The 26962-nt window shown below is 32.8% G+C and overlaps 3 protein-coding genes across 9 annotated transcripts; 1 reads left to right on the forward strand and 2 right to left on the reverse strand.

Moving 5' to 3' along the window:
* Window positions 1–316: 316 nt before the first annotated feature.
* Window positions 317–2940, reverse strand: LOC137806632 (Pentatricopeptide repeat (PPR-like) superfamily protein). Its single transcript, XM_068606846.2, has one exon. The coding sequence runs from the start codon at window positions 2575–2577 to the stop codon at window positions 361–363; it is 2217 nt and encodes a 738-aa protein (XP_068462947.1). The 5' UTR covers window positions 2578–2940; the 3' UTR covers window positions 317–360.
* Window positions 2941–13933: 10993 nt separating this feature from the next.
* On the reverse strand, window positions 13934–20654 carry LOC137806636 (hydroxyproline O-galactosyltransferase GALT5). Of its 7 annotated transcripts, none has more exons than XR_016519650.1 (8): window positions 19675–20654; window positions 18855–19087; window positions 18490–18780; window positions 18248–18376; window positions 17986–18156; window positions 17482–17769; window positions 14532–17399; window positions 14342–14382 (listed from the first exon to the last, which is right to left on the reverse strand). XR_016519650.1 is itself a non-coding variant. In XM_068606849.2 (7 exons), exons 1-7 carry the CDS (start codon window positions 20504–20506, stop codon window positions 14173–14175), a joined length of 1974 nt encoding a protein of 657 aa, XP_068462950.1. In that variant the 5' UTR covers window positions 20507–20654; the 3' UTR covers window positions 13934–14172. The 7 variants fall into 7 exon arrangements, 1 of the variants encoding a protein (XP_068462950.1); XR_011080383.2 differs by lacking the exon at window positions 17482–17769 and having other exon boundaries at window positions 14351–14382; window positions 14532–14639; window positions 14846–15036; XM_068606849.2 differs by lacking the exon at window positions 17482–17769 and having other exon boundaries at window positions 13934–14382; window positions 14532–14639.
* A 3569-nt stretch (window positions 20655–24223) lies between these two features.
* LOC137806637 (uncharacterized) lies at window positions 24224–26754 on the forward strand. The gene has a single exon (XM_068606850.2). It carries the CDS (start codon window positions 24493–24495, stop codon window positions 26419–26421), a length of 1929 nt encoding a protein of 642 aa, XP_068462951.1. The 5' UTR covers window positions 24224–24492; the 3' UTR covers window positions 26422–26754.
* The last annotated feature ends 208 nt before the right edge of the window (window positions 26755–26962 follow it).

Genomic DNA, 26962 nt, shown 5'->3' on the forward strand with positions numbered 1-26962 from the left:
AAAAAATCTCTATCACATTTGAATAAATCTCTATTACATTTGTTTTGTATAATTATTGGGAAAAAGGGATTCAGGCCTACATTGCACAATCCCGACATTATCCTAAAAAATCTTGAAGTTTCCTTTGGAATTTAAGGATGTAAAACTCCCGGGTGTTTGTGTAAGCTACTGTAGTGATCTGTTTCAATGTTTTGGAATTGGAAAATACCTGGAAGTCAAGTGTCACTCCTTTAATGGTGAGTATCTGGTGTCATGATATGCAAGTTACTTTCAATTGAGCAACCAAGAATGAAGAAGCAACACAAACAACAATTACTGCCCCTGATAATTCCATCACAAAGTGGCATACGCAAAAGTCAACTAAGTTTTCTTAACAAGACATTTCTCTATTGCTTCATCACAAAGCTCAAGAGTATTTTCCCAGTTCCCTTCTTCATAATTTACATCAACAAAAATATCATATATCTCTTTTTCTGCAACAAATCCTTGAGTTCTCATCTCCTCAAATAGCTTCTTAGCCTCCACAAATTTCTTCCTCTTATAGAAACCCTTTATAAGAGCATTATAGGAAGCAGCAGTTAGACTAAATCCCTTTTCAACCATTTCTTTATGCAAAAACCATGCCTCTTTCATATTTCTAGCTTTACAATGCCCTTTAATCAAAATATTATATGTATTATTGTCAGGCATCACTCCTTGAGCATACATCCTCTTATAAATCTGTGTTGTAGCACGCATGTTAGTTCTAATACAGTACTGCTTCAAAAGAAAATTGAATGTTGTGGCATTCGGCATAATACCTTTTTCAAACATCCATTTGATTAGTCTTTCACTATCTTCCAACATCCCTGACATGCAAAACCCATTCATTAGCACATTGAAAGTAACAATTGTAGGTTGAATTCTTTTACCAAGCATAACCCACAGCAATTCATGAGCCTTGGCCATTTCACCCATCTTACAATAAGCGTCAATGAGGGTAGTATATGTAAAAGTGTCAGGATAAAACCCTGCCAGATCCATTTCTTCCATAAGTTTTATGGCTTGCTCTATATTTCCTACCTTACAAAGACCATTGATTAGTGCATTATATGTGCAAACATTTGGTTGAAGGCCCTTCTCAGACATTTCAAGAAGAAGCTCATTTGCTATATCTACCTCACCACGTTTACACAGGCCATCAACCAATGCTGTATAAGTGACAACATTAGGAGTCAGACCCTTCTCAACCATCTGGTTGTGAAGAGAGAATGCCTCTTTCATTTCTCCGGCCTTGCAATACCCATCTATAAGAGCAGTATAAGTAACTTCATCTGGTTCAAATCCTTTTCCAAACATTTCACAAAACAGTTTGCGTGCTTCAACAACCTTTCCAGCTTCACAGAGTCCGTTAATCATGGAAGTATACGTCACACAATCAGGAACTATTTTCTTATGCCTCATTTCATCAAACAGTTTGTATTTAGCTGAAACATTCCCAGACTTGCCGAACCCACTGATAAGAGTTGTATACACCACATTATCAGGAAAAATCCTCTGGTTTATCATCTCCCTCAGGACTTGCTCCGCTTCAACAACTCTACCAGTCTTACAAAGAAGGGAAATTACACTATTGTATGTGTATTCGTTTGGCTTACACCCCTTTCCCTGCAACTCTTCCAAAAGCTTCAAGACCTTTCCTATCTGTTCAACCTGACAGTATCCATTAATTATAACACTATAACTTACAACATCAGGAAAGCTCCCCCTAAACTCCATTTGTATGAGCAGATTATGCGCTTCTTTTAACTTACCCAATTGACAAAGTGAGTGAAGAATAATATTATACGACATGGTGTTCCAACAAACACCCACTTCAGGATACTCTCTAAACACCTTAATTGCCATATTTTTCCCATCAAAACTGTTAGATAGCCTAGCTAGAAACAAATTACAAGAATCTACAGAAAAAAGAACGCCGTAATTGACCAATTTATCAAACAGTTTACCAGCTTCTAGAAGCAACCCTGCTTCAACGAGAACTTGAAAGAACACATCAAACACAAAGGGATGTGCACCCCAGTCCTTGTAAGTATAAATCAACCTCTCAGTAAATTGAGCAAACGAGTTACCAACATCCAAATGAGGCTTTCCCCAGAACTCAAAAACAAGCCTATGAGCCGTTCTCAAGTCCTTAGAAGCCACAGCAATATGAACCACAATGCAAAGGGCTTCCAAAGAAGGGTCCCTCCGAAGGCGCGTCCAGTTGAAGAAATCTAACACAAGTTTATAGTCATCCTTGATGTTCATAAGAACCCAAATGAAATAGTCAGGCTTGAACTTTGCCTCAAAGGGCTTGAGAATCCGGCGAAGAGGCTCGGAGCGGCGCTGCTTAATGGTGGTGGAAAGGTGGTGCACAAAGTCAGTGTCTTTAACTGAAGGCTTTTTTGGGGAGTAATCAGGAAAAGGTCTGGCATTGCTTGAATCCAAAGAAGAGGAAAATTTCACATTCAAACATTTTGGACCAAAACCCATAAATGGATTATGATAACTATAACGCAAACAGTGGAAATAAGAGGAGAAAGCTGCTCTCTTCATGTGCAAAAGGTAAACCCATTACACAAGTTTTGACATTTCTCTTCTACTCTGCCAACAGAGAGGGTTTCATGGACAATTCAAATAAGTAAGCAACAAACTTTGCTGGGGTTTTGTCAAGAAACGCAGAAACCCAACACGGTACGAGAATGTTGGGTCTTTTTCTTTATTATTATCGTAATTTTGTAAACATAAAATGAAGATTAGAGTGAAATGAATGATAAAAGAACCTGAGAAGAAGGAGAAGGTGAATGAGGAAGCTCTAAAGTTTTCGTCTTCGATTTAGGGGTGCGGCTATTTGGAAGCTCAGGCAAAGATGGAACAAGAAGAACAAGCCTATACCCAATACAAATTTTCCCTTTTCATTTTCGCAATAATTCATTTTAAAATACCTACAATCATCTACTTTAATTAATAAAAGAGTAACCCAAGAGAAAAATAAAACTCCATTTAGTTTTTTTTTCTTTGAAACCATAGGAAACTTAAGTTTATTCTTATATTTTTAAATTATATATTTGAACGTGGAATGATTTGGTGAAATTATTTTACCATATTATAACTTATTCTGAACATAGACATAGTTTTTCACCTTCTTCCACATTCCAGAGTGTTTATTATGCAACTACACTTATCCACATTTAAAATACTTGAATTTTGTTTTATAGTTGTAAATAGATTATTTTGTTTTATAATTGGAATGAGATATTATTAACTAAATCCAACAAGTTATAATAATTTAGAAATATCATTTCAACAGCTTAACTAATTTTAGTATTATCTCTAATATAATATTTAGTTGGAACAGTATCATATAACTTAATAAAATATAAATGTACAAATAACTATAACATAACTCTTAATAATAATTTAGAAACTATGTCTATAATTTAGAAACCTATACAACAACATCATACTTATCACACATAAATTTATTTTAAATCATATTCTTTCTATATTCATATATACTTTATTATTTGTTATATTGTTATTAATTTATTAACTTGAATATCAAAGCATCATTCCGAAGTGAAACTTCATCCAGGGTTATATTTGTTTATCATTGTTGTCTATAACTGACACCAATATAAATAGAAATCACAACCAAATAAGGTTTAAAAGAAAAAAAAAAGAGTTAAAACCCAATTATTTGGGTGAGTTTGAATACTCTCCAACAACTATAAACAATTATCTCGTAGCATGTAAAATGATCCTTGTTTGAAGAAAAGTAACCAAGAAAAGGTAAAATAATAAATCAACACTTAGATTGAGAGACATGGTTTATCATAAAAGTGATTCCAAACAAAAACATTTATCTTTGTATTAACCTTGTATCTACATTTCAAGAAAAAATTGAATTCTCATACACAATTATCCAGAAAATAAGATCATAGGTAATGATTATTGATGAGAAAAAGAAAAATGTGTAGAGTTGGGTTACGACGTTGTTTAACAGTTAAATTAAAATGATATTCAGCACAAACCATTTAATGAAGTGCTAGATCATCTAACATCAAGAGATGACAATATAGATGTGGTCAGAACGACTCCCAAGTCATCTCCCAACAAATTCAAAACAAATTTAATAATGATTCCAATATATTAGTATTCAGAACTTATCTACAAACAATGAGATTAGTGATAACAATAAAGATTAAAGGAGGTTTCAAGAGTGTTTTAGCATAAGATTAAGATATATGATTATAAAAAGTAAAAAAGCATGCTAACTCTCAAGTTTTCTCAGCATTGAATTCTTCATCAGTTGATAAAAATATATTCATTCAACCATCCATACATAATTAAATTGATCACACATTTATCTACTACTTTATTTTGTACCTTACTTGTCCTCATGCGTCTACTCATAAGGTTTTTAGATCTTTTACCTCTATAACCATGCGTCCAAGAGATTGTTCAAAATAAATAAAAAACTGAATGAGAGTCTCAATTAAAGATAGAAATGAATCATCAAGATGCATTCAAAAACAATTCCCATAACTGAAACTAAAACTTAAAAGACTAGACCATTTAGGGTAATCAGATATTGAAGAACAAAACTTTAATTGTATAGAACCTTATAATTTATTGTGAAATTACACGAGAATCAACCCAAAGGAATTTAGTCATCCATGTAGAGGCAAAATAAAAGAGTTACAAATAAGAAAATAAAGAAAACTCTAATGCTATACTTTTCAAACGTCACTGTGAAGCTTGATGATCTCTCCTTGAAACTTGCATCTTTTTATAGGTTTCTTTACTCCAAGAACCTCAGAATACTATTTCAGTCTACATATTCTTAAGTTTCAAAAATGAGTCTTGAATGAAGTTCTTAGAAAAATAAATTGATTAAAATATTTTCAAGATACAAAACAACACATTAAAATTCAATTATATTTCATAAACCAGTAAAATCAATCAATTAGAATTAATTTGTTAAAAATTCATTCAACCAAGAAACATAAAAGAATACAATACATAATTTAAGGAGAGATAGAGAAGATTAACACAATTGTTTTTATAATGGTTCACTCTTTCACAAGAGCTACATTTAGTTTCTCAGCTACACGAACCAAGATTTTACTAAGCAAAAATCTTCAAAATACAAAAGACTCCAAGAACACAAGTTTTGAAGTTTACAAAAGTGTTCTATACCCACGCTTACCCTACAAAAATTAAAAATTCTATCTAGTTTCAACCAACAACACTAAAATAAAAATAATTAAAGGAACAATAACACCCTAATCAAGTTATCAATATGTTAAAACTTAACAAACAACAATCTCCTAAAAACTTAAAATTTTTATTTTATTAAAAAATTTTAATTGATCATTGATAGAATCACTTGAGGTTTTAAATGATTTTAAGAAATTGATTTAATAAAAAACCAATTAAAATATTCATTGAAGTTTTAAAGACCTCACTTAAGAGTACTTTAAAAAATTTAAATATTCATTAAAATTATCTTAATATCAACAATAAGTTCTAATGATTTTGAAAACACTTAAAAAAAGTTTCTAGATCAATTTAATCCATTAATAACCTTGGTAAAATAAAATACAGACTCATACCAAAAATCTCTCTCTCTCACACACACAAAAATTATGCAAACTAAGTTTTCTTTCTTCAAATCTTCAAGCATGGATTCATCAAATACTTCAGCCTCAACTGCATCAACAATTTATAGTTTTATCACGCACTTTGTTTCTTCATATTTTTGTTGATAAAATATCTTACAATTTTGTTTATGAGATATTATAGATTTTATTCTTGAATTCTTCCACTCGGATCTCGTTTCCTTTTTTCATTCAGAAAAGCATTTGGACTTTCGCGTGATTCTACCCATTCACGATGGTAAACAATTCATTTAGATTGTCTAATTAGACATTTTTATCATACTGTCTAGTCAGACCATCTGTTATGAGAAATATTAAATTTTTATTGCGATTAAAACATAAGATTAACAAAAATAATAGTTAAGGCTTAAATAAACCCAGTTAGATGAATCTTATTAAAACAAGTTGATTTATTTGTGATTACAGAATAAGAAACTATGATTAAAGCTTTAAATTGTGACTAAATTTATGCTTATAAAATATCACCACACTTATCCTTTGCACTCCTGGACAAAACACTCTATAGACTCACAATAAATGAAAGGAATACCGTGCAACCAAATTAACAAAATCACATTAGATCCTAAGAATTCATAACAACAAGCATGGTATAAATTCAAGAGATCAAAGAATCAAGACAAATATGAATGGAAATTTCTATTTTTTTAACATATAAGCATGTAATTGAAATCAAATGATGAATCAAGAATGATAGAAATTTCATTAGATGCTCTTCAGCTCTCAAGTGTTTAGGTTTGTATATACATTCAACACACATGCAAGTTAATATTATCATATACTTAACAAGACTCTAATATTTACAACAAGTGAATAACAAACACTCGAAGATTAAAAGGACTTCATAAGGGATGTAATGGGACCAAGGTAAGAATAGGTAAAATGAGGAAAAAGAGGCTTAAATCCTTAGAAAAACAAAGAAGCAATAAAAAAAAAGGTTTGAGTTGCATAACAATTCAACTCCTCCGACATCATTTTTTATTGTTTTTTCATGTAATAGACAGTCTAACATGTGTATTAAACAATCTAGACTGGTGTTCTTTTATTTTATTTTCTTTTATTGTTCCTTTCTTTCTTTCTTTTTCTATATTTTTTTTTTCAATAATGAGTCGATACATTAGGTGGTAAGCTAAGAAAAATGAAGTACACCACACATTTATTCAAGAACTTATTTCCAAAATGATTTTAAAGCTCTTTTATCTCTAAAGTAGGGACAATCATATTTTTGTTTTGTTTTAGGACTTATAATAAGGGTTAAAAACAAGAAAAAAAGTTGTAGGCTCAAAGGGGCTAACAAGTAAATTATCATGAAGGGTAGACTAATGTGGCTAGTGCTTAAATTTAACAAAAGAATGTCTCAATCATATAAGTTCATGCACATAAAACACATTTGCTAAACAAATAATCAACTAAGTCCTCAATTATAAACAAACATAAGTAAAAACATACTAAAAATAACATTAGACGATCTATCAGACGAACCATAAGAAAATCTATCAACTAGGTTTAAACTCACTAAGGGCAGTCTTATCACCAAATATTCAACCCAAAATTTGCATAACTAACTTATTTATCAATATTTAAGGAAATTCAAGCAACACAAATAAAAAAACTTAAATTTCCAAGAATTGTGAAACATACCAGCCATTAGACGATACTAGAAAATTGATTTTTTATTTTTACTGAATCAAATAAAAAAAAATCAACAAAAGATAAATAAAAGACAAATTCTAAAACTATGAATCTCCTCCACCACACTTAAATCATACACTAATGTAAAAGCTTACCAGAGAAAAGTGGGAAAAATAAGAACTCCCTCATCAAGCTTGAGGGAAATGAAGAACTAAAACTAATCTCCTTAACCAATTCCTCTACAATATAAGCAATGACCTTTGTATAATGAGGCGTGGAGATTATTCTCATACCCACTGGAAAATCTAGCCAAAGAATAAAAAACCTTGGTGTAGATGGTAAATGAAACCTTTGTGCAACAAAGTAAAATTTGAAGGGGTTAAGTTGAATGAAGTGGAGATAGAGAGGGCTCCATGAATGTGTGGTGGTGTAGGAGAAATATTTGGGAGGTAAAGGCTTATACAATATAAACGGTCTAATGGGGTTATTTAATATTGGACCGTTTAGGGGTGGTTGTATGAGAAATTGTCCTAATGGGTTGGTGTTGATGAAATTTGAGCATTTAAGGTTATGCTCAGGTGGTGGTGAAGATGGTTCAGTTTGGGTGGGATGGTGGTGGATAGATTGACTAGACTGTTTAGCTATTTATAATATATTTAGTCACACGAACATATTTGAAAACTTATTTTAAACTTAGCTTCTTCGTTTGAGAGGCCAAAAGAGACACAAATTATGCAACTCATCTAAATTACTTGATTAGTAATTCCAAAGTGCTCAGATCATGGTTTTTGCATTTGGTTAAACACCACAAGTACAAATTAAATACTTAAGAATAAAACATTTTAGTTTGTACTCTCATAATAACTTTTCTTTTTGAGTTAGTGTTGATGATAATAATACGAAAAATAAAGGATAGGAGGGAGATATAATACACACAACAATTTGTACTTGTTCGTTTGTTACAACAAACTACATCCAGTTCTTGGCTATTAAGTCAAGTTCAACTAGACAGACTACTATTGCGAAGTACACTTGAGTTTTCTTTGAATTTATAGTCACTCTTGGTTAACCCCTTGAGTATTTTTTATACAAGTCGTTATTTTCTCAATTGAGTATTCTAAACTCTAATCAATTCTGGCATAATGAGTATTCTTAACTTTAGTCATTCTTGGCTTAAAAAGTATTCGTTTAGCTCTTAGCCACTCCTAACTAACCCCATCAAGGAGTATTCTTTCCTAAGGCACTCTTGACCACTCTTTTGAGTATTTTTTTGTCCAAGAACCACTCATGGATAAGGTGTAAAGGTTAGGTGTTTAGATGAACAGATCATTGGGTCTAGCCACTAGAGAGAATTTTGTCTAATGACTTGTACAAGGTTTAAGCTTTCTCCTAGTTCAAATAATTTATTTTCTCTCTAGGAAGGGGTTGCATTTGTCAATGTATACAATGTGTAATCTTTCTCTCCTATATTGTAGGATAAACACTCATAGTGTCTTCCATGGAGTTCTTCTGGATCCGAAGATATGGCAGAATCTTTGCTCTTAGATTTGGGATCTCTTTCTGAAACTTTAAGGATTGCTCAATATCTTAGCAGTATGTTGGCACAGTATATCCTTTGCTCTCTCTTTCTTCTTCTTTATGGTAGACTTTATATAAGCGCTAGAAGAAGATAATTGTTGATAGTGTGTGTGTGCCTTCATAGCTGAATTGTTTCCTTGGATTTTTTAGAGGATTGGCGGAAGCATGATGGATGGAATGGAACAAGGATGGCTCTAATGGAGCTATGGATTACTTTAAGGTGCATGAAGAGTAAGGAGAGTGATTGGTTGGGCCATATCACTTGAAGAGGTGAAGAAGAAGACCAAAGGTGTCTACCCTAGAGAGGTTTAGACAAGAAAGTGAGTAGGCTAGCAACTTGGCAACATAACACTCTAAAATTGATCTTATTAATCCATGACCCAAGCACCTCAATTTATAGGAGTGAGGGTTAACATTTTGGAGCCAAAATTTGAAAATTCAAAATAAAACTCTCCAATGAGAAGGTGCCATGTGGACTTTCCATGTTTAGCTCACGCCTTCCATGCTAAATCCTCTTCACTCCTAGGCTACCATGTGGACGTCCATGTGCTCCATGCCAAGGTAATTTTCATCTTCTAATATACCCTAGACGTTTTAAGGTTACATTGGGCTCAAAGAAGCCCAATTGTTACCCTAACTAGTCACTTTTAATCATAACTAGACCTATTTTACTATTAGCCAAAATACGCCCAAAAATATATGCTACTTGGACAAAATATTTGGTCTAATTATTTTATGCTACTAGGCCCAATACATGGTCCATGAAATCCTAAACAACTTTATACAATTTATTTAAGCTAAAGCTTGACACGAAAATAATGTTGACTAGTCAGCCGAAACTCAATCTTTTTGTGTTTTTCTTACCAACTCTAGTTTATGTTTTGATGAGTTAGAGGTCTTCTTGGATATGTTTGTACATTCCTTCATCCTAGAGTTGTCCTTTTGATTGGGCCTACAAAAAATAAACAAAAGCCCAATTAGACCCATATTTGCAAATAAATCCATAAACAACCTTTAGGTCTTCATCCTCCTTATTATGTGGTTGTGTGTGGCTGGGGGCTCTGCCATCAATTGTTGAGAGACCGTTTATAGTCATTGAGCAAATTCAGTTTCTTACGTGTCCACCTTGTGTCTATCGAGCTTCAACGTGATTGTTGCATTTAATGCTCTTCTTCTTTATGCAACATCCTTCATAGCTAACCATTGTATCTCCCTTGGTAGCATAACATTTTGCATCAATTCTTGGTAAAAGTACACACCGTACAAGGCATATAGCTGAGTCAGAGTTGAAAAGCTCTTTGTTTCAGGATGTTGATGGAGAAATAAACTTTTGCTTGCTTTCTAAGAGATTTCGATATTGATTTTTATTTTATTTTGAATGGATCTCTTTCACAAATGGACATTCCTTGCAACATAGAATAAACATATGACTATTTATTTAAATACGAGGATAACTTAGTCTATGTGCATATCGTTTATTGTTTTATGTACATTTCCTTTGTTCTTATGTGTTCATTATCAAAATTAAGAAAAGACAACACAATGTTGTATTGTCTATCAAACGAAACACTTGCATCTTACATGATTTATTTTTTTTATAGAACTATTATCTTACAATTGAATTATGATAATGTTTTACACTCAATTATTTTAAAACTTAATCAAAATATTGAATTTTTTTCCTTAACAAATTATATGTAAGCATGTGACTTTACAAAAGTTAGCATTAAAAAAAAGGTAAAAAGGTTTCTCCCTAAATCCTTTAAAAGAACTCATATATACACTAAAAAGGTAATTATATTTTTTAATGTTTTTATTAACATAACTAAATTGGTTAAAACAACTTGTTAGACCAATAAAAGTACCAATATTGGCTGAAGAAACCATGTTGAGGTCAAAACTTGCAAAGTTGACAACATTGACTTATTATAAGTAAGGGTACATAAATATGAACTTAGAGATAAAAAGTTGACAACATTGACTTAGTGAAATGACAACTCTTGTTGCATACCTACAAAGTTGACAATATTGATTTAGAACAAGTTGTGGAAGATTAGAAAGAATATTATGCAATCTCTAGAGAATTGAGAAGAATGTTGTGACAGCCTAAAAAAGTTAAAAGAGGAACACTATTCTTTATAGGAGAAACAATATTTTTTATAGTAGGTAAAGTTTGAAGCATATAAAGTACATTCAAGCACAAATATATTTTCTCATAAGACTTAAATTCAAATATTGTACCAAAAAAATAACGGTAAAAATTAGTGTTTATAGTTTTTTGTTTTTATCTAAGTAAAATATAATTTGAAATCTTTAATGGTATAAAACTAAATTTGGAAAAATTACAAAAATTGTGTAATTTGGTAATGAAAATAAAAGGGTAGTTGTGGTTCAAAATATCTGTGATACGAGGCTTCAAGCTAGACATCATGTTACACACAAGTCATTATTATCCAGAATATCACAGCCTTACTTGGAAAACCAATAAGATTCGACTATCTTTTCTGTGGAAAGGTTTAATCAAGATAATTATGAATTTTATGTCCAAATTAGCCACTTGATAAGTGCAAAATTTCAGTAATATTTCATATTAAAATATAGGCACTTATGGGTATTAATTGATAAAATAAGTATAAAATAACCTCTAATTTATGAAATTATACATTTTTACATATTTTGTGATTTTAATTTAAATAAGAACGATTTATTCTCAAATTTGTGTTAATTTCAAGATTTTAGGGAAGAATGGAGATAATTGGGCAAAAAGAGAATATACAAAGTTAAAAAGGGAAAGTTGGAATGTACCAGCATCACCAAAGTTGCCCCAAACTCGCAAAAAGCCAAGACGCCACCAATGGATCTTGCTCAAGTGAGTTCATTCTCGCTAGAGCGAGATTGCTCCAGTAACGTTGGGCCTTTTACGTGAAACTCGCCCAAGCGAGCCCATTAGTGCCCAAGCAAGAAGTCACTAAAACCTAAGCAAATTAGGTTAAATAGGAGGTTTAAGGCACAACCTTAGACATCGGTGAATCAATGATTGAGAGGAAAACACCATTGAGTAAATTGTAATCCAATTGGGAGAATAGAAGGTCTTAGAAAACCCTAGAGGAGGTAACCGTCAAGGAAAAACATACGAAATCTTCTTTTCTTGCTCTTCGTGCTTGTAACAATCATCATGTGTGGCTAATTCTACACTTTGGGGCTGGGAGTAATCTGTTCAAACTCTTATGTATTGAGGTGATATCTAAACATAATATTTTGTTCTAGATTGATGATTGGTATTATTATTTTGTTAGTAATGCTTGTTCACATTGATCTTGAAGTTTAGATTTGACTGGAAAGTACTTCTAAGTTTTTGACCCAAGTGATAATGCTTAACCTATTTGAATGTCATGAATAGATTTAAAATGTTAATTGCTATCAACGTTTGATCTTAATGATAAGTTGTTTTTTTATAAATATGCGAGGAATCAATATTTAGGAAGTTTCTTCATAATTTATATGCGAGAAATCGATATAAATGATTTTTATACAAGCATCAATATCAATCTAAGGAAACAATATTGTCATGCTAATCAAAATACAAAAGAGTGAGAAAGATGAACCTCAATCCCTATTTTTCCAATTGAAGCAACAAACTCTTTGACTTGTTTTCTTATTAATCATTGTCATCATAACAACTCTCAACAAAAACTTTTATTATTCTGCTTCCTATTTAGTAAATCTTTTACTTGATTATTCAACTATTTTTTGTAGGTTCGATATCCGTCCTTAGGGACAAATTATTATTTCTGACAATGCGGTGCATTTGCCGTAGAAAAGTCATTGTGAAATTAGTTGGATGTATTATTGAGAAAAAAATTACAAGTTGTTCACATAGAAAATAAGAGAATTTATCAAGTGAAGGCAATTCCCCCTCCAATACATTCCACAAAAATTAAAAGCCAATTTTGCAAGTCTATCAACAGTCAATTGCATGCTTGCTGCAACTCACATTTTTTAGTCTTCAACTCATAGTAATGCAGTTATTCATTCAAATTCTCCCTCTACTTCTAAACCTTTCCCCTCCACCTCCATATTAATTGTCAAAAGTTAAGTTTGACCTTTTTAAAAATTTTAAATATCCCTAAATGAAGTATAACTTTACATTTTTAAATAACTTCAATTGCGCATTCGTACTCACATACCTCTCTTCCGACCGCAACACTTTCATTCTTTTCCAGCCACGTTTGAGAGAAAAATTTCATCATTTGCGTGTGTGGAAGGGTTGACTAGAAGATTCGTTGTATTCGACGTTTCCCGTGTGAAGATATTTTTTTTTTAATTTTGTACTCCATTTCTGCCTCTTGTTTTTTTTGTGACTTCCAAAAAAAAATAAAAAATAAGCAAACGAAAATACAACCACCATAAGTAAAAGCACCACAAAATAAACCTCAATCACCAACGTTCACCACCAGCTATCAGTAGCCACCACAAGCAACCACCACTACTTGAAAATGAAAAATAAGACACCACATTCTCCAACATACTCAGAAAGATATTGTTAAAATTAAAAAAAAAGTATGAAAAATATAAGAAAGGTATGGATGTCACAAAGAATTTCCCTTCATGCTCACAATTCTTCACAATTCTTGAAGAGAATTTTGGCTTGTTAATTTCAAAACTCTTTGCCAATTTATTTGCACTAAAAAAATTAGAATATTCACCACTAATAATAAAGTCACATTTTATTCCTTTGAAATACCTGAGCAATACACCAGAATCTTCTTAGTTCATACTGCTATTTTTCATTGTATAAATTAACATGACTATATTTTGAATGTTCTAAAAAACTATTATTAAAATAAATTAGTTTTCTCCAACGGGAATATCTTTTATTCTCATCTCTTTTAACTTGTCATTTTCATCTTTATACGACATGGTAGTTTAATTTAAGATATATATGTTGAGGAGATATAAGATCAAGAGAAAAGAAAGGGGAGATTGAAGGTCTTTTCCAAAGCACTAAGCTAGACCCAGTCAAAGCAGAAATAAACATTTCATTTGGCTTCTGTTACACTCTCTACTACATTACAAATTCACAAATCATCAGCGATAGCTGCAGTATCCAGCTTTATATGCTACACCTAGGCCTTCTACTTGGGAGAATCCAAATGGGGAAAAGTAGGAGGTAAAACAATGAATGAATATGTGAAGGTCATAAAGGTTGTAAGTGCCTATGTACAAACATATAATATGAATATTACGATCATTGGCTATGTTATCTCATGTTGCAACATAAGGGTTTTCCCTGGTCTTGCAACTTATGCCACATACAGGTCATTTGTCGTGGAGATTGGTAATGTGCAGTATAGTAATCTTCAATGCAACCAAATTGGCAGAACTTCAAGCTGTGCACATATTCAACTGCTCTTGAACTGTTGAATTGTTCTACCCACATCCCCATGCTCACATCCTCCATTTTAAATAACTACAACACATTGAAGTTGTCATCAATAAACAACCAACACTTCTACTCTTTATGTGTAAACACAAGTATGTGCACACAAACTAGCCAACTTCACACACACATAGCAAACATAATCAGGACATGTCAAGTAAAGATAATTGCAAACGTACTTTCAGTCTGTGCTTCTTGAAGTTGGATACAATGAAGTGAGCAATGTCTGAAGAGATTATATAACCTGGACCATTAGCATAGGTAGGATACTCTTCCTTTGACCATTCCTGGTAGATATGAACAATAAGTTTAAAACAAAACAAAACAAAAGGGCATAAAACAGTTAGCATGTGATGAGATGACAGTTTCAATCTTAAAAATCCTAGAGTCACAATAGCTTCAGCACACTGAAATGCAATCATGCTACGTCTCTGTTGTAACTCTTACAAGCATATGCCTAAACATAACATTTGGTCAGTTAAGAGAAGAATACCGAATGTTGCATAATCATCCACTCAGAATTTCACAATCTGCAGAAACATATTGTGCAGAACTTCAGGTAATTCAAATGCAGAAACTTCATCAGCCTGCAGGCCAGATTTCCCTAAAATTATCCATTCCAAATTCTATAATCTGGAATACAACTTTGTAATCTGGATTGTGCAATCTTGAACATTGAACAATCTGAAACACAAATTTCAACTTCCATATTTTATAACTCGAGAAGTCTCTGAATTCCACATTTCGAAATGAGAAAAAAAATTAAATGAAAAATGTCAAAGGGTAATTTGAGTATTACCTGAAATATGGGGTGCAAGAAGAAAGGCATGGAGGTGCAAGAAGAAACTATCCTCAATTCCTAATTCATAACAACTTCACGAAATTCGATAATGATTTTTTAATATTTAATAGTGTTTTTTTGTCTTTCTGAAATACATAAATTGTTTAGGTTTCAATACTCATCAAATGCTAAATGCAATAGTCAGACCTTAGTTAATTTATTAGTAAGAATGAAATTCAAATTTCATTGAAAATCAAAACATCATTATAACATTTTTACACATGTGTTGTGAGAATAATACTATGAGACTTACCTATTTCATCTAAATAAGAAAAAAAATAACTTAATAAACAAAAAAAAATTATTCAAAATTAATATTTAATTTTTTTTCATTAATTTAAAAATAATTCTTATGCAGGCTGGCCCGCGGGCCAAATGCGGAGCAGGTTGCCCCACATTGTCATCCCTACTCTGACGCTCAAGTCAGTTCTTGGTTCGAGTAAAGGATGTTAGTTCAAGACGAGGATTATGTTACCTTTAGCCTTAGGGTGTTCTTCTATTTATAGTAATTGTGTTAGATCGTTGACTATTCAGATGATTAGGTCGGGTCCAATGGAGCCCAATTGCCATTTAATCATGATTTGTTGGTGTTTACTATTATGAAGTACTCCTTAATGGTGTTGTTAATCTTGAATGTTGTTCGGGAGGTTGCCTGTGATTTGTCGAAATGCCAGATAATTCTTGATAGGATATAGGTACTTGACAATACACTATGAGACCTCATCATCTCAATATTAGGTAGTACACTGACTCCCAAGCTCAAGTGAGGCGAAGAGTCTTAAGAAAGAAAGCTTAGTTTCTTTGTCATGTCGATGTTTTGTCGACCCCATTGGTACACTTGGTCCTCAGGCCTGAGTAAGCGAAGCCTACGAAGGGTTTAGAAAGACATAGTGTTTTTTGGATGCCGCTCTTTGGCAAAGATTTACAGGGGTGAAGTCGATCTTGGTCGAGAACGCTGAAGCGCTTTCCAAATGTCGTTCCTTACAAGGATTTGCTTGGGTGAATTCGACCTTGACCGAGAACGTTGTGGCGCTTTCCAAATGTTGTTATCGACAGGGATTCATTTGGGTGGATTCGACCTTGGTCAAGAACATTGAAACATTTTCCATATGTCATTCTCGGAAAGGATTCACTTGGGTGAATTTTGACCTTGGCCGAAAATGTTGTCATGTTTTCCATGTCGTTCTCGTCAGGTAGTCGTTTAGGTGAATTCACCATTGGTCGAGAACGTTGTCACGTTTTCCATATGTCGTTCTCAACAAAGATTCACTTAGGTGAATTCCACCTTGGCCCCGATTGAGTGCGGTAACCATGTGATGCATGCCTACCTCAAAGCTTAGGTTCTGGATACTAAAGGGCGACTTTCACGAACCGTTCAATGAACACTCACAACGACTTCGTCTTCTCTTGCCTTATATTAACCAACGCGATTGACCTGAGGTGGTGAGATCGGCTTGTAACGAATTGTGCCCTGAACTACATGACTAAGGTATCAAAACAATTGATGGAGTGGGGAGGCAATCGTGTGAACCAGCTTAGAGCGGCTCCTTTAAGGGAGGTAGGGAAGACTTAACACAGGAGTGCGTCCTCGGTCGTGTACAAGCTGACCTGGGTTACATATGCGTCTATGTGCTTGTCGGGGTCAATGGTCCCATCATACTTGTCCAAAGTCAGACTCTCCCAGTTACTTGGAAGGGAGACTTCCATTATAACCTCAGTGAGCAGATGCCGCCGGATGATGCACCGAAGGTTCCAGTTGAAGTTAATGTCTTGGTATTTAAGTGGTGAGAGTTGTCGACTTCCTCCACTTTTGGCACAGTGTGCTGATTGAACTTGGTGGGATCTCGATTCTCGTCCCTCACAATCGGGATTGTCACGCTATTGTCTAAATTCTGTCTCATGTGAGCATTCTCTGCTCTTAGGGCATTTATCTCTTCCACGTTCGTCCTTTTGAGGGTCTCCAACTCCTTCCTCATTTCCATCATCATTGCTATTGGGTCTTTTGAGTGGTTCTCCACTTCCTCTGGTGCACGTTTGTCATTACTCATCATATTTTTAGTGGTTACCATGTGGCTTTTTAGTAAGGTTTTCTTCCGACCCCAGGTGGAAGCAAAAAATGTTCTTACAAGGTCGGATTTCCCTACATGTGAACTTCTCAGTTTTCAAGTCCTTGGCTTCTCGGTCTTTGAGTCCTCAGTAGGGGTACCTGCAATATACTTTGACGCTCAAGTCAGTTCTTGATCCGAGTAAAGGATGCTAGTTTAGGTTCAGGATCAGGATTATGTTACCTTTTGCCTTAGGGTGTTCTCCTATTTATTATAGTAATTGTGTTGGGTCTTTGGTTGTTCAGATGAGTAGGTCGGACCCAATGGAGCTCAATTGCCTTTTAATCATGATTTGTAGGTGTTTACTATGAAGTACTCGTTAATGGCATCGTTAATCTTGTATGTTGTTTGGGAGGTTGTCTGTGATTTGTCGAGTGTCGGATAGTTCTCGACAGTACATCGGTACTCGGCAGTACATCAATACTTGGCAGTATATCGATACTAGGCAGTACATCAGTGCTCGGAAGTATCCTTTGGGCATGTATACAAGACATGATAGCAAAATTAATGGCATCTGAACAATCACCCATACCATATTGCATCTCATAACATTTTGTAACCATGCATTACAAAAGAAACTAGTAAAAGCAATTGTTTTAAGCCATGATCCACAAAATTATATAATGAGCTAACTACATATGTTGAAGAAAGATACGTTATAAACAGAAATTATAAGAGAAGTTATACCTCATACGTTACTACCCATTTGCCATTACGTAGAGGCCTGTGGTGATAATTCATATTTCCAATATACAAACTTCTGCCACTTGTTACTTTTCTTACTTCGCTGATCATAGAATCTACTCTGACAAACGTGTCATCATCGCACTTCATGATATACTTGGCGGCCATTCCAATCTGCAAATAATCATTTTCAATAAAAATCAACCAATCATGGATGACTCAACTCTGATATTACTTGCCCATATTCAACTCTGCTATTACTCACCCCATATTCAGTGATAGCTATTGTCTTCAACACAACCAGATCATAATGATCCATGTAGGGGACAATAACAATGTCACCAAAATAATCTGCTTCTTTCTTTATCTCCACATTTAAATCTTTCCTTCCATGCTATTATCAAAAAATGAGAAATGAAACAATACTAAATATCTTTAACAAAAGAAAGGTAGTTCTGGATTATATTATACCGTCCTTGGTGGGTAGGGAAGATGCATTACTCTTACCAAGGCAACAAAGAAGCGAGCCACGACATTTGAAGATTTGACTAGTTTATGCTGCATCCACGATTTCCTCACTGCCATCCGTTCAGCAAAATGGTTGCCAGCAGAAAGTATTCCAATGAAAAGCTCTACATTTACGTGGAGAAGCAGTGGAGCTTTCCACTGAGGAAGTAATTCAATATGCATTTGTGGAGCAAAACTTGGATGTGATGTAGGTAAGGAAGCTGCAAATATAGAGTGCACATCAACATCCCCTTTTACGGATAGACCAGTGGCATCCTCAAGAGAAAAGCCCTGACAATATAGCATAACCAATTCAGAAATGTCTGAATTCACACAGCAAAAGGAAACATGATCAGTGTACCAACCGTGCGATAAGGAAAAGACGTCACATGCCTTCCATCCACACTAACATGGTAACCTTCCAATCCAGCACTTACGGTTAGAACAAATAATCTCCCCTCAACAAAAGGGTATGGCCAATCTACAGTCACCTTCTTAGTTCGCCCTATCACTCTTGTTAACCACCATGTTGCCTTTGCCTCTTCCGTGCGGCTATCATCATCACGAATCCACTTTTCACATTTCACATGTTCATCAACTACAGTAAGCACAGAAAGTCAGCAAAGGGGGCAATGTCCCTTGGACCTGACATGCTACAACAGAGAAAAATGAAGCACACCAAATGCACTCATTCACAACAGAGAATGAAAATGATAATAACAGAAAGCAGTAGTGTTTTTTTATATTCAAGTTCACGGATGACAAAATCAACTTAAACTGTGATCGCAGTTCTGTTGTGATTTTGTCGTTTTTCTTGATATCGTAGAAAATTATGAACAAATGTGGCTGAGGTGGCCATAATTGCAATGACGGATGTTTTTGAAACCTTTACAATACATACCACATTGGATTATAAAAATACAGAAATAATGTCCAGGGATATCAAGGCCCTAAGAATTACCACATCATGAAATTGACGGAGCACAAGTGCACAACCATGTTCTTTGCAGTGCATTTGGCAAACCCTTTGTACCTACATTTGGTTCGATGCCATTGGAAATCAAAGATGCTAACCATGCTTTTAATGCAGTTCACAGCCCCAATTCAAAATCATGATGCTAATAAAAGAAAACACATCATAAACCATTTTCAAAACTGAAAATGAGAAAGGATGAAATGAATCACCAGTATCCTCATCAGCCCGGGATTTCCATCCCTCACACCTGAGAGCAGAACCCCACTGCATCCTGTAACAAGTGTTCTGTTCAATAACAGGCTTCCCAGTATAATCCCCCTTCAACCTGGGGTTGAAATGCAGTATCCTGGGAGGCTCTTCCTTGTCCACACTCTTCAAACCCTGAAGCTCCATCATGAACTGTGACACCATCACCTTCCCCTCCCCTTCCTTCACCACAGATATTTTAGGATCATCCTCCCAGTGAGCCCAACGAGGGGTCCCCACAACAGTAAAATGAGACCCCAATGTCAAGCCACAAGGAAGCATCATCACCTTGACCCCTTTCTCCCCCCTCAATTCAGAACCAGGTAAAGATATTGAATGCTGACACGAATCAGAAAGGTTCTCAGCCTTGAACCTTGTCACATTCTCGGTTTTCATCACACTCTCCACTTCTTCCCAAAGCCTCTTCCCTTCAAACCAAGCATGCCTAGCAGCCTTGTGGAGTTCAGAAACCTCGTTTTTAGCAACACTACTGTCGTTCAAAGCCTCAATAAAACTCAAGGTAGAAACTTTCTGCAACCCCTGCATGGTTTTTCGATGCACTGAACCTTGGAACACCCTTTGTGAGGGAGAGTTTGAGGCTTTGGTGAGAAGCCTGTATTGGTGTTCCATTCCCAGCAAGGAGGAAACTGACACAGACCTGGTGAAAGCAAGAGAAGTTTCGACTTCGAAGGTGGTGAAGAGCAAATAGAGAAACATCATGGCCATGAAAATTTGAAGAGGTTTAGGCCTATAGGAAAGGAGCTGCAATGGGTCTAGCTTCTTCACCCTCTTCATTGTCTTAAAAATTCACAAACTTTTGCATCACAAAACAGAGGAGAATGAAGTTATTGCATCAACAAGGGCTTGGGAATGGTAGCTTAGCCGTAAAGTAGAAACGAATCAACTCCACCAGCTTGTTCACTATCCAAAAAGAGAACCAGAGAAAAAGTTGTCCACTGTGTAAAGTTTGAAACTTTGTTAAAAATTATTTTCTTTTTTTTAATGCTATTTTTTTTCAGCTAAAATTTATTTATTTTTTGTTTACTAAAACTTGGTTTTTTTAATATTAATATTTATAATTAAAAAAATTAATGAAAATATAAAATGTTAAAATAATTAAAAAAATTATAAATAATTAAAGTATTAATATTTATTGAGTAGGGTGGAGTATGGGTTTAAAAAAATCAATTTTGTTATCCAAAATACAGTGATACAGATTAAAATGTATGAAGCACTATTTTGTTTGTTCATAATGTAATCATAAAAATTTAAGTTAGTTTTTTAACTTTAAAATAAGATTTAAAAAATCATTTATTTGAAAAGTATATAGGATTTTCTTATTAAATTTAATTATTTATTTTAAAAAATAGACAAATATATAAAAAAAACAAAAATTACTTATTTAATTAAAAATAATTTTAAAAAATAAATACATACAATCAGTCCTGATTGTTTAAAATTTATTTTAAAAAATGAATACTAATAATTACTTATTTAATCCTCTTAAAAGGAAATATTTTTATGTTTTTTAAAATAACTTAAACAGAGAAGTATTTAAATAATAAAATGAAAATATTTACACAGTGAGTAACATTGTGTTTAAACCAAGGCTATTAAAAATATCCCAAGGATTAATTATGTATGGGATTTTAATTAGAATCAGACATTCTCAACTTTTGATAATCACAAACCTTGTTTAAGAATTATGTCTTATGAGACATCATGAAGGAGTTGGAAACACATGTTGTCATGAATTGTACAGCTCACATTGTTCAGCCTCCAGCTCCAGCTAGGGCAGCTTAGGTTGTCAACTTGTTTATTCTGTATCCATGAATCAACGTAGCTTGGTTGTTGAATAAAATAATACAATTTGAGTTGCTTTATATTGCATGGTTAAAATAGTGGAATTTTTTAAAATTATGTTTATAGGAATATGATTTTGTATATTATTTTTATGATAATTTTTTTTATGTTTTGACAATGTTAATTAATTAGAATTTTTTCTCCAAAAATATTAAATTAAATATAATTCAAAAGATACTATTTAACTCAAATTTACTAAAAAAATATATTTTAATATTTATAAATTTTTAATTACAAAGGTAAATTTGTAAATTTACATTTAAAACTTTTAAAAAAAATAAAAATTCTCTCACACTATCACATACTCACAAACTCCAATAAACTTTCTTAATCAATCCACTCTAACATACTCTAATTCAAACACAATAATTTTCTTTACATTCTCTTTTCAAATTCTCTCACATTCACCCCTCAAATTCTAAAAAATATTCTCCACAATCCAAATACAACCAAATATATAAACTCAAGATGCAAAAATGTCTAAAATATAAAATATAGCCAACATGATAATTTTAAATATTTAAATTTAACATTTTTTCATATGATAGTGATTTGCACAAAAATAATATTAACAATGTGTTTGGATCAGGGTGATTATTGTTCATCTGGACAAATTTGTGTTGATCATTCACGTTTGCATCTATGGAATTGTTGGAAGCGTGGAAATGCAGAGAAACCTCAAAACACAGTTCGTACAAGATGGTGAAGATTTTTTATGAAAGCCACATAAAATTGTAGTATATTACATGGTTACTCTTGCATTTTTTTAAGACATAATCGATGTTGGAACACATGAGAATCGATTATGTGAGAATTTTCAGTGAACAATTGATGTTGGAGCACATAAGAAACGATTTTGTATGAAATTTCAGTGAACAATCGATGTTAACCACATGATAATTGATTATGCATGTAAATTTATGAAATGATTTTTCAGATTTTTTATATTAAATAATTTATATTTATATTTATTCAGAATTTTGATGATACTAGAATTTTTTTTTTCCCAATTTTTTCTTTAAACAAGATATTAAATGATTTAGATTTGTATCTATTTCAAATTTTCAATAATTTAGGAATTTTATTTATTTTAATTTTTTTATTTAAATAGGACATTAAATGATTTATATTTTTATTTATTTATAATTTTTAATAATTTAGGAATTTTATTTATTTTATACTTTTATTTAAATAAAATATTAAATAATTTAGATTTTTATTTACTTAGAATTTTAAATAATTTAAAATTTTTATTTATTTCAGAATTTTATTTAAATATGACATTAAATAATTTTCGTTGTTATTTATTAAGAATTTTCAATAATTTAGAAAATTTATTTATTTCATATTTTTATTTAAATAATAAATTAAATAATTTAGATTTGTATTTATTTAGAATTTTCAATAATTTAGGAATTTTATTTATTTCAGAATTTTATTTAAATATGACATTAAATAATTTAGATTTTTATTTATTTAGAATTTTAAATAATTTAATAATTTTATTTATTTCATATTTTTATTTAAATAAGACATTAAATAATATAAATTTCTATTTATTTATAATTTTCAATAATTTAGGAATTTTATTTATTTTATATTTTTATTTAAATATGACAATTAAATAATATAGATTTGTATTTATTTATAATTTTCAATAATTTAGGAATTTTGTTTATTTCATATTTTTTTAAAATAAGACCTTAAATAATTTAGATATTTATCTATTTGGAATTTTTAATAATTTAATAATTTATTTATTTCAGATTTTTATTCAAATAAGACATTAAATAATCTAGTGTTTGTATATATTTAAGATTTAAATAATTTAAGAATTTATTTATTTCATATTTATTATTTAAATATCACATTAAATTATTTATAATTTATATTTATTAAGAATTTTTAATAATTGAAAAATTTTATTTATTATAAATATACGTGTCAAAATTCGTTACATAAATTTTAATTTGTTTATTCATAAAACAATTTAATCATATTTTATTTTTAATCTTACACTTTATCTATTTAAAAAAATTATTTTATCAATCACACTAATCATATCACTCTCTAAATTTCATAAATCTTCTCTTTATTTCTCATTATCTTTTCTTTAATTCAAACAACTTTACTATCCATTCACTTACACCTCAAATTCTTTCTCGAATCCATCTTCAAATCCAAATAATCATTAAAATGATATTTACTAGAGGAAAAAAAAAGATAAAGAGCTTAAAGAAAATGGTAAAAGACTTGGAATATTTACAGTGTAAGTTGTCTTTTTTACCTTTTTAGTAATAGGTGTTTTATCTTTAGTAGGGGGTATCTGAGAAGAGTATGGCAAAAACATAAGGACTGGTTTTACTCTCTTGACTTTATATTCAAACTAGGTTGAAGAAGTGTTAAAAAATGTTAATTGTGAAAAGTGGAAAAGTGTCTGACATAGTTCACAAGTGTCATGTTCCAGCAGTTTCTGACATGTTGACATGCGATTTTGCAGAAGTATCTGTACTTTATTCATAAATGCAATGTGAAACGCAAGTCGCTTCCCCAAAAACTCAGGTAAAATTGGATCCTAACATTTGTTTTTAGAAGTGTAGGAGTGCCTGTAAGGGACGAATTCGAGCCACTTTATCCAGATAATCAAAAGAGATGGGCCAGTCTTTGAATTAAATGGCCACAGGCATTATTAAGCACATCATGACACAGACAAATATGCTTTCCAGCGTAAAAAAATATTTAATGGGAAAAGGGGATCCAAAGAGAAAAAAGTTAGATCTCTGAGCAATACTAGCTTTTCTTATCTGTGCCTTACGATCTATTCTCAAGATGAAATACAAACCAACAATCTTAAGTATATTTTCAGTTGCAAGAGATCACTCCAAAAGAACCACCTTCATTTGCTAGCCTATAAAAACATGGATCCTCAGCTGCTGCAGGTAGTTGCACTGTTGACAATGATAGCATTTGGAGGCACAAGTTGGAGTATAGAAGCCTGCAGCCCCATTGACCTGGAAGCTTTGATGAGCTTCAAGAATGGAATTCAAAAGGACACATCTGGTCGCTTAGCTAAGTGGATTGGTGCGAGCTGCTGCAAGTGGGAAGGTATTGTCTGTGAAAATGCAACCTCTAGAGTGACACAGATCAATCTCCCAGGATTTATTTCCACAGATACAGATTTATTTCAAACACAAATGATAGGGCGGATTTCTCCTTCCATAACACTCCTCGCCTCCCTTGAAATCATTGATCTTGGTGGTTTAGTTGGTCTTAGTGGAGCTATTCCGCACACCATTGGTTTGCACCTACCAAAGCTCCAAAAGCTCTACCTTTATGGCAACAATTTAACTGGTCCAATACCAGAAAGCATTGGACAGTTTCCAAACCTCCAAGAACTAGCTCTCCAGGAAAATCAGCTATGGGGGTCTATTCCTATGAGCCTTGGAAGCCTTAAAAGTCTCAAAAGGTTGCTGCTTTATTCAAATAAATTTTCAGGTACAATACCAGACTCACTTGGGAATTTGATAAATTTGATAGAATTGGATGCTCATGACAATGCTATTGTGGGTAATATACCCAATAGTGTTGGTGAGATGAAGGCTTTGACAAAGCTTGATCTTTCAAACAATTTCCTAAGCGGGAAGATGCCTTCTTCATTAACCAATTTAACCGCCATTTCAGTTTTGTACCTGAACACCAATTCTCTTGAGGGAACCATAACATTTCCTTCAAGACCTGGTGAAATGTCTTCTCTGGGCTTCTTAAGACTCCATAATAATCTCCTTGTTGGAAATATACATTCCAATATTGGCTATTTGGCATCTCTTCAAAGACTTTCACTATCAAACAACAAACTTGAAGGAGCACTGCCGTCTAGTTTAGGCAATTTGGTATCACTGACTGAGTTATATCTCAGTGGTAACTTCTTATCTGATCAAATACCAAAATCAGTAGGCCAACTTTCTCGGCTCATAATGTTGAACATCTCTAGAAATTTGATTGAAGGACCATTACCTCAAGAGATATCTTCCCTTCAAAATCTTCAAACAGTTGATCTTTCTTTCAACCATCTGAAACTCTCTGCCATTCCAAAATGGATGGCAAACATGTCATCACTTTCCAACATTTACTTGGCTGGTTGTGGAATCCAGGGCCAAATTCCAGATTTTTTCCAAACAACCAATAGTCCAATAGAGGAACTGGACTTGTCAGTAAACATTCTCAGTGGAAGCATACCATCATGGATAGGAAGCCTCAGTCAACTCTACTTGTTAAATCTCTCTAGGAACTCCCTTTATTCAGACATCCCTGATTCCTTTAGAAATTTGCAAGATCTAGGTGTCCTTGATCTTCACTCAAATAGACTAACAGGTTCCATAGCTCCACTATTTGACATAAAACAAGGTATTTTCGGGGGTTCACTGAAATTTGTTGATCTTTCTGAAAACAACTTCTCAAGTGGAATTGAGGAAATTGGTGGAGGGCAATGTAGTATTCAGTTTCTGAATTTGTCCCATAACCATCTGGAAGGTAGGTTACCAAATTCAATTGGGAGATTGAATTCACTTAATAGTTTGGATTTGAGCTTCAACGAATTAGGCTCCAACATGCCAGAAGTGCTGGCAAATTTAACCTCATTGGAGATATTGAAGCTACAGGAAAATCACTTCACCGGTAAAATTCCAAACGGATTTCTCAAGTTGTTGTGGCTAAAGGAATTAAACGTATCTAACAATCATCTCGAAGGGGAAATTCCAGAGGGCAAACCTTTGATTGACTTTCCTCAGAGTTCATATTCTGGAAATAAAGGGTTATGTGGAAAGCCTCTCGGTCCTTGTAAACTTTGAAAATTGTCAAGTATAATGCTACTTAAAGCTACTCTGACCATCATTCAGAAACCTGATTTTCGCTTGATGAAAAACCAGAAATTTGAGCGTTCACATATTTCACTAGGAAAAGAATAAATACATCTCTTATTTCATTCATTCTTAATTTTTTTTTTTATTTAGAAATAGAAACTTAAGACAAGGATTGGATTTTTCTGTGTTATGTAGCCTAGAATTGACAGTTTAAGATCCAGGATTCACAGCATATTTATTAGAGCATCTCATTCCTAGAACATGAGAAGAAATATTATGCTTAATGTTAGAAGCCAATTATGAAAAGTATCCTAAAATTTCCGAATAACTTCATGAGTGGATAATTAAAATATGTAAAATCCTGAAATTCCCTTTCATTATTATTGTTATTGATTGATTCAACTAAACCCTGTAACCGAGAAAAATTTAACATTTTTTCCAACTGCTTCCTTCAACTACTGTACACCCATAATGAAGCATAATTAACTTAAAAATTATATGGTTGTTGCTAGTAGCTGAATTACCTCTG

This window comes from Phaseolus vulgaris, chromosome 3 (assembly GCF_051622355.1).
Source record: "Phaseolus vulgaris cultivar YP4 chromosome 3, ASM5162235v1, whole genome shotgun sequence".
Lineage (NCBI taxonomy): Eukaryota > Viridiplantae > Streptophyta > Magnoliopsida > Fabales > Fabaceae > Phaseolus > Phaseolus vulgaris.

What these genes read in the sequence shown, in the direction of transcription:
- LOC137806632 (XM_068606846.2), bottom strand. Translation starts at nt 2,577, where the DNA reads ATGAAGAGAGCAGCTTTCTCCTCTTATTTCCACTGTTTGCGTTATAGT.
- LOC137806636 (XM_068606849.2), bottom strand. Translation starts at nt 20,506, where the DNA reads ATGAAGAGGGTGAAGAAGCTAGACCCATTGCAGCTCCTTTCCTATAGG. An exon ending in CCGGGCTGATGAGGATACTG is followed by an intron (nt 19,088 to 19,674) that starts GTGATTCATTTC and finishes TGCTTACTGTAG; the next exon opens with TTGATGAACATGTGAAATGT. An exon ending in CGTCTTTTCCTTATCGCACG is followed by an intron (nt 18,781 to 18,854) that starts GTTGGTACACTG and finishes CTATATTGTCAG; the next exon opens with GGCTTTTCTCTTGAGGATGC.
- LOC137806637 (XM_068606850.2), top strand. Translation starts at nt 24,493, where the DNA reads ATGGATCCTCAGCTGCTGCAGGTAGTTGCACTGTTGACAATGATAGCA.